This window comes from Pholcus phalangioides, unplaced genomic scaffold, assembly GCF_987345545.1.
Source record: "Pholcus phalangioides strain wild (caught in Gottingen) unplaced genomic scaffold, Ppha-v1.0 ptg000022l_1, whole genome shotgun sequence".
Lineage (NCBI taxonomy): Eukaryota > Metazoa > Arthropoda > Arachnida > Araneae > Pholcidae > Pholcus > Pholcus phalangioides.
In genome coordinates, this window is record NW_028301615.1 from 28,334,418 (window position 1) to 28,341,856 (window position 7,439).

Genomic DNA, 7,439 nt, shown 5'->3' on the forward strand with positions numbered 1-7,439 from the left:
TTACACGAGCTGCACTTGGATGCGGATTTTTAATGGGCCTAAACAGACGTACGGATAATTTCTCTCTCCGCGTATAGTTTTTTATTACAGATTGAAATCTATTATTTGAGGTGAGTATATATTTCTAAATTCTCGAATAAATTACAAGATATAAATATTTCTTTAAAAAAATATGTCTGATCGTGGTCTCATTTCACGGACGTATCTGTTTTAGAAATTCCGTACAGTAAATCGATCATGGGCTGCAATAGTGGCAGAACTTTAAAAAAAAGAAAAGTTTTGAGACAAATGAGTAGAAAGGGACTTATATATATAAATGTGTAATACCTTTAACATAGTGAAACACTATGCTTTAATAGGAATATCATTAAAAATAGTAATTACCCATTAATTTATTTCAGAACTTTTATACCTGTTCTCGATTGTATATGCTACCCTATGTTGGTGAAAAGTTTTACATACCTCGGATACTTAAGCTTTTGTAAATTTTCCAAGAAAAACCATTAGAAACAGCTTGCGAGCAGGATAAAGTACCATGACATCAATATAGTAATTGAACAAAAATGGATTCAAAATAAAAGGAACTGTTCAGTTCATAAACTGAAGCAAATTTAGTAAATTTAATTTTAAATAAGATTGATTCTCAATGAAATTTCAAAAATTTTGCTTCATTTCAGGAACTGAGCAGTTCCTTTTATTCTGAATCAATTTTTATTCGATTATATTGGTTTCATGGTATTTTACTCTGCTCGCAAACTGTTTTTAATGTTTTTGTTTTTTAATTTACACAAAACTTCAATATCCTAGATAAGTAAAATTTTTTCCCAGCATATAGGTAAGCAGATACAATCAAAAACATGTGTAAAACATTTGAAATAAATCAATGGTTAAATACTATTTTTAATAACATTTCTATTGTGGCCGCTGTGGTGGTCGAGTGGTTATAGTGACGGACTCGAAATGCGAAGATCCGGGTTCGAACCCCACAGTGGTGTCGGCTGAAGTTGGTTTTCTGTGGTTCCCAACTTCAAGGCGCAAATGCGAGCCGATCTCCCCGTTAAAAAGTCTCGCCGCAGAGAGCAACAGTCCTACAACGATAAATCATTCAATCATAACACTTCACTCATAGTTAGAAAAAAACTGGTGGCAGATGGCAGCACTACACATAACAAGCATTACACAGAAACAAACTTTACGTCAGGTTGCACTACACGTACACGCACATTCCCGCATGTACCGATTCGTTCGGGGTTCCGGGTGGGGGGGGGGGTTGTGTGGGCGGGGTGCATGTGTGGTGTAGCAGTAGTAGGTAGGGAATCCAAAAAATGGCTCGGGGATCCATGATGTTCTCAAGTCAGCCACCTCGTTGGGCAATTTGCCTGTTGTGGCGTTGTATTTGTATATATTAGAGCATAGTGTTTCACCATGTTAAAAGTATTAAGTCCCCTTAAAGTTTTCCTGAGGAAATGACAAACCATTTGACGGTAAAATTCACCACCATCTGGTGGTGAAATATTCGACATGCCACTGTTGCTGCCTGGACGAAGATTATTTTAAAATGTTGAAAAACGTGCAGTAATTCAAAAATATCAATTTTTTGCGTTGTGCCGCTATTGCAGCCCATGGGCAATTTATCTTCAGATATGCTTTGTTTTTTTGTGTGTTTTATTAAATTATAACACATTTTTCTCAGAATTTTCTTTCAATGAAAGATATGTCTGTCAGACCAGAGAAGGCCCGGGCTCTATCCATTGGGGGCATTAGCTCATTACCCGCGTGGGTTGGGCCATGCTAGGGAGTAGAAGAGACGTCCGGCAACTTATACCAGAAGCCCTCTCATAAGTATGTTGGGGCGATAGGAGGAGCATTGTTCTGGAGTCCCCCCCCCCTCCTTACTTCTATTAACTTATAAAATGGTAGCATGCTTCTTAACCTCTTTACGATCACGCGCATAATATTACGTGTGTAATATTATGCTTTATTAATAATATTACCAATGAAATAAATTCAAACAAGTTCCCTGTGTTTTCTTTCCTCTCTCTTCACCATCGCGAAGCTTTACAGTAAATCTATTTATACGGAAGTTGGTCTTTCTTTCCCCTCTTTTTCTCCCAAGCGAAAGAGGACACGTAGAGTGAGGGCAAAAAGAGGACTCTAAAATACTCTTATTTACTTTATTTATTATACTTTATATATATATTATCTTTCCCCCTTTTTCTTCTAACGGGCGATTACGTTAGCACAAGGTTACCATATTTATCGCCGATTAAGCAACTGGAGATAATCCAAATTTCTTGCCAACCCCTTGTACGCGAAGTGGTAAAGATAAAAAAAAAATTAAGTACTAATAATAAGATCACTTGAAATAAGATCTTCCAGACATTTCTAAGGAATCGGGCACTTCTTGCACATTCCTAGGGGCATAGGCGTACGCGAAGGAGGATCCCCACCCCCGAGTCGAGACTATGGTATACTTTTGAAAATATATAATTATATACCCTTGAGAAGAAAAACAGTTTGAAACCTCCTTTTCCTTTTGAGAAAAGCTTGCGTACGCTACTGTCTAGGGCAAAGATTCTCAAACTATACACCGTGGTGTCCTGGTGCGCTGCCAACCTTTGCCATTGCCGGTGGAAAACGTTTGAGAACCCCTGGTCTAGGAGGTATGAGTTCTTGGGAAGATGGCTCTCGAAAATCATAGCATGAAGTTCATTTCTGAGGAATGCCTGTTAAGTGTTTAAGAGGTGATGCCATCCGTCTGCCAAATTCGGAAGCAAACAACTCACCAGGTTATTTTTCCTGTTGTATTATGTATGAATTTTAAGCATTTTAATCCTGATTGCTCTCTATGGAGAGACTTTTGTACATGGAAGATCCAGACTCACATTCGTGTCATGAAGTTGGACAGGTGCTACTAATTTCTAACGAATCGGTGCATACCGGAATGCGTGTTGTCAGCGTATATGCGGTCCTTAACGTATTTATTTTGTCAGTGTTATGCTTGTTTCGTGTTCTTACTGGTGCTACTATCTGCCTTCCATATTTTGGAGTGAAGATGGTTAAATGCACCAATTTCCATGTTAAAATGGTGGGGGGGGGGGGGTGTTGCCATCTGCCTTCCATACTAGAACTGAAAGAGGCAGATTTCCGAAATTTTATATACTTAAAGTTAACATCTCGATGATGATGATGATGATTGTGCGATTTCTGTTGAGACATATTAGATTATATTGACATGTTATCCTCTCGTTTCCCACTTTTAGCTTAGGATGGCTGGTCCAGATGAAAAATACACTTCTACAGCGGAGTGCATCGTTTATGGACTGCTATCGATCATCATTTGGGTATTGTGTCTGACGATCCTGTTGCCTTTTGTGCTACTCCTCAAGTTCAGCAAAGTCATCCAAAATAAATTTTTCTCGTGGGTCTTCTTAAATTCCGAGGGTCTTTCTTTGAAAAAAGCATTCGCCCCTCTCAGGAAAGCCGCTTTCGAGATCCTCAAGGACAAACTCGACGGGAGGGATGACGACAAGAAGAAGAAAGAGCCACTCAAAGTTCTGGAAATCGGCATCGGAGCCGGGGCCAACTTTAAGTATTATCCAGAGGGTTCTTCTCTCATAGCCGTTGACATGAACCCGAATTTCGAAGATTCGCTGCGGAAGAAGTTGGATGAGCATCCCGAGGTCAAACTCGAGAGGATCGTCAACACGATGGCAGAAGACATGTCCGACGTCGATGACGATTCCGTCGACGTCGTGGTATCGACGAAAGTGCTCTGTTCCACAGTGGATGCCACGAAAGTGCTTAGAGAAACTAGGCGTGTTTTGAAGCCGGTAAGTTTGCTTGTGAAATTCCAATGAAAAATCGCTATAGGAATGCAATAGATTTTGATGATGATCTTAAGAAATGGTAGGTGTTAAATGTGAGGCCATGATCATGACCGTAATGCCATACAGATGATAGAGCTAGTTAACCTTACTTTAGATTATGCTATATGCAGGAAGAGGCGGCTTGAGCGAGGGTGCAAGTGGGGCGGTTCACCCAGGCTGTAAGGAAGTGGTAGCCTAGCACATAAATTTTTAAAATTTTGGAATGATAAAAATTCACAAGACACCACTCCCTGTCACTTTTTTTTTGAGCTATACCTTGACAACGAAGATGTTGGGAAAACTTGAGGAAACTGACAGGACCTGGGGCCGTAGTACCAGAAACAAGAATGTACTGCATCACAAGTACGTGTGGAAAAAGTTATCTGACGTAATCAATGACAATAAAATAACTCTGGGCAAAAGGAAGAAAGTAACAGTTTTTAAAAAAGCGGGGACGTATGGTCAAATATTTTTTATTGGGTAAACAATGGTGTGCGGCAATTGAGTAATAAAAAATCAGATTTATCTCAGAAGCCCCCCCCCCCAGGCTAAAGCTCTTTCAACCTCCCACGAGGGTCGTTTTCAGGGGAGGTGCATGAGGCTTTTCGCCCAGGTCGAAGGTGAGCTCTAGCCACCCGTGCATGCAGGGCGTATCGTGAGAGTAGTAAGAATCTTATATCGCATACTTTTTCGGAACTCCTTAACTGGCGACTGGCGTGGTGGGGGTCATTTTTCATATTGCCCCCCCTCCTCCTCCTTGAGAAAGAAATGAATCTGGACTATCTTATTTACAGTACCTTTCAAGCTAGTTGTTTACACGTGTTTGACAAATTTATGTGTTATTGTATTTTTTTCTTCCCTTCACATCATTGATCAAAGTTTCCGTGGGATCAAAAAATTACCCCACCACACCATTGCGTTGGTCTTTTTTTTGTCGTCCGGAATGTTCAGTTCAAAAGTGGTGTAGTGGTGGGTTGGTAAGATGCGGAGTTAGAGATGGGAAGAGTTCAGGGTACATGGGTTCAAATCCACCCACCTACCTCCAGAAAATTACACTTAATACGATAAACATGTTGGGGTTAATCGAGAAGCTATCCATTCTTAGAATAAGACAACCGTAAGTATTCTTTATGGGCGTTGTATAATATTTTATCAGGTGTATATATTGTTTATAATTTGTGTTAATTGCATTTTTAATTGGGTTGCTGTATTTTTGAAATATATGACATCCATATTTTTATGAGAATCTTTTTATCAGCCACCTCGTTGGGCATTTTGTCTGTTGTGGCGTTGTATTTGTATTTGTAAAATGTCGTATCGGAAGATCGCCAATTTTCTCGATAACGGTTTTAAATTAATGGGGAGACATCGGATATCCAAGGTAAGGTTGAAGATAGTGCAGTTAGTGCACTATCCTAATTATACGTAAGATTTGTGTGATCAACGTGTCATGGTGTTGTTTGCAGGTACTGTGTTTCCGACGTAGAATAAGACTAGTTTTGGTGCTTATGAAAATATAGTAAATACTATTTCAATTCGTAAATTTTATTTTCTGAGTATATTTCAGTCATAGCTGTTCATTTTGTAATCATTAAAGTTGCGTTCAAAAAGTTTAATATGCAATGTAAAAAATATTTCAAAATTCATCTATCCCTCCATTTTTTTCTCGAATATGTGTCTTAATAAAAGGAAATTTTTGGGAAAAATATTTAGTGAATTAATTGACAGATGAATGAAATCATGCAATAAGCCCATTGCTTTTATGAAGACTCTTTCCGTTGATTTTTAAAATGCATTAATATTTGCTGGGGTCAAAATGACCCCACGATGCCAGTTACGCACAGAATTTTCACGCCAGTTAAGGGTTAATATGATCATAGCCCTTGCACATTGCTTCTTTTGCCTACGTGTAGAAACGTCCTGGTGATATCAAGACTCTAAGCGCAGGGTGTTCACCTATTCAGAGCTGTCTATAATAATCCATAAAATTTGGAATTGATTCAACCCTTTAAGCGGATTTTTAAATTCCCCTGATATGCATAATAACTGCCATAGTGGAAATTACAAAACCCTCTGTGAAGTCCCACACTTTATTTCAAGAAAAATATGTTGTCCCAATTTGTGCAGCTCACGTGGTGCTGTCCCCCCCAACTCCAAGAATAATAAGTGTGAAAATGTATGTGTGTGTGTGGGGGGGGGGGGGGAGATATACATTTCTAAATGAAAAAAAAAATTCCCCAAGAACAAAAGAAAAATATTTTCGGAAACTTGAAAAGGACAAAAGAGCGAATTTTCTTAAACGTAGGAGGACGCTTGAAATGACTTCAAAAACGATGACATCCAATAACCCTATCCTTGAAATGACATAAAAAATGAGAGCATGTACTCCTAAAGAAGAACATCTGGTAACCCTATCCCCATCTTTTCATTCAGACTTTCCTGTGTGTGTTTGGCCTTTATACAAATCTACAATTCTGGACCGACCGCCAAAATTTGCACATATACCAAACAGGACCGGGATTATACAAATACAAAGCCACAACAGGCAAAATGCCCAACGAGGTGGCTGAGCCATAGGCTACTTCAAAAGTTCATCAGTGCTGGGCAAATGCCCGAAATGGGCAAAAAAAAACCGTCGGGCAACAATGGTTCCTGGGCCCCAAAAAAGTCACTTTCGGAATATTTACTTTGGTTACCATGATTCTCAAACAATGCGTTTCAGACATGCATACAGGGCCGTCTTAAGAGCATCATGGGCCCCCGGGCCAAGTGATTTTTCTGAGGTCCTACAAGGTAAATTCTCGAAACTTTCAACCACATCTCATTTTTGTGGGCCCCGGGCCGCGCTCGGGCGGGCCCATGCCTTAAGACGGTACTGCATGCATGTATACTTTTACAATGGTTTGGCTCTTCGTTAATGCTGTGTGTACCAGTATTATAATTTATTCCTCTATAATGGTTTGTAACTTTTTAATCCGAACCCCCCCCAGAAAACCCCGGCAGCGCCGGGTATTGTGGCTAGTGCCAAATATACATGTGCATGACAAAACCAAAAAATACATGTGCATGACAAAAGTGATGAACGAGCTTTATTCAAACCTTGGTCTTCAGGTTCACAGACAGCTACCTATACCAATTCAGTGTACATTCCCGTTCTTAGGGGATTTTAAGAGACATAAGCAATTCGCGACTAAGATTTTCCTTCCTCTCCTTCCACAGGGAGGTGTATTCTTATTCCTAGAGCACGTCGTGTTCCCGGATAACCAGTGCGGTAGGGTCGTCCAGAAGATCATCAGTCCGTTGTGGTCGGTTTTCTTCGCCGGTTGCCGAGTCGACAGGGATACCGTGAAAACAATCAAGAAGAATGGATTTTCGGAGATCGATCTCAGGGTGACGGAAATTCCGGAATTGCCGCTATACCTCAGGCCGTTAGCGTACGGCATAGCGACGAAATGAGCTTCGCCTGCAGTGCATTCGAGTGTTTGAACATCCGAAACTGCAAAGAATTGATTTGCTTTCTCAACGAGTTAAATTCCAACGAGCTTCAATATATTTTCGATTATTCAGTTC

At 40.0% G+C, this 7,439-nt stretch overlaps 1 protein-coding gene across 1 annotated transcript; it reads left to right on the forward strand.

The window, feature by feature from the left end:
- The first annotated feature begins 3,629 nt into the window (after positions 1-3,629).
- LOC149070133 (thiol S-methyltransferase TMT1A-like) lies at positions 3,630-7,364 on the forward strand. The gene is made up of 2 exons (XM_089249279.1): positions 3,630-3,833; positions 7,089-7,364. The coding sequence occupies exons 1-2, from the start codon at positions 3,630-3,632 to the stop codon at positions 7,323-7,325; spliced, it is 441 nt and encodes a 146-aa protein (XP_089105405.1). The 3' UTR covers positions 7,326-7,364.
- Positions 7,365-7,439: the final 75 nt, after the last annotated feature.

What these genes read in the sequence shown, in the direction of transcription:
- LOC149070133 (XM_089249279.1), top strand. Translation starts at nt 3,630, where the DNA reads ATGAACCCGAATTTCGAAGATTCGCTGCGGAAGAAGTTGGATGAGCAT. An exon ending in CTAGGCGTGTTTTGAAGCCG is followed by an intron (nt 3,834 to 7,088) that starts GTAAGTTTGCTT and finishes CTCCTTCCACAG; the next exon opens with GGAGGTGTATTCTTATTCCT.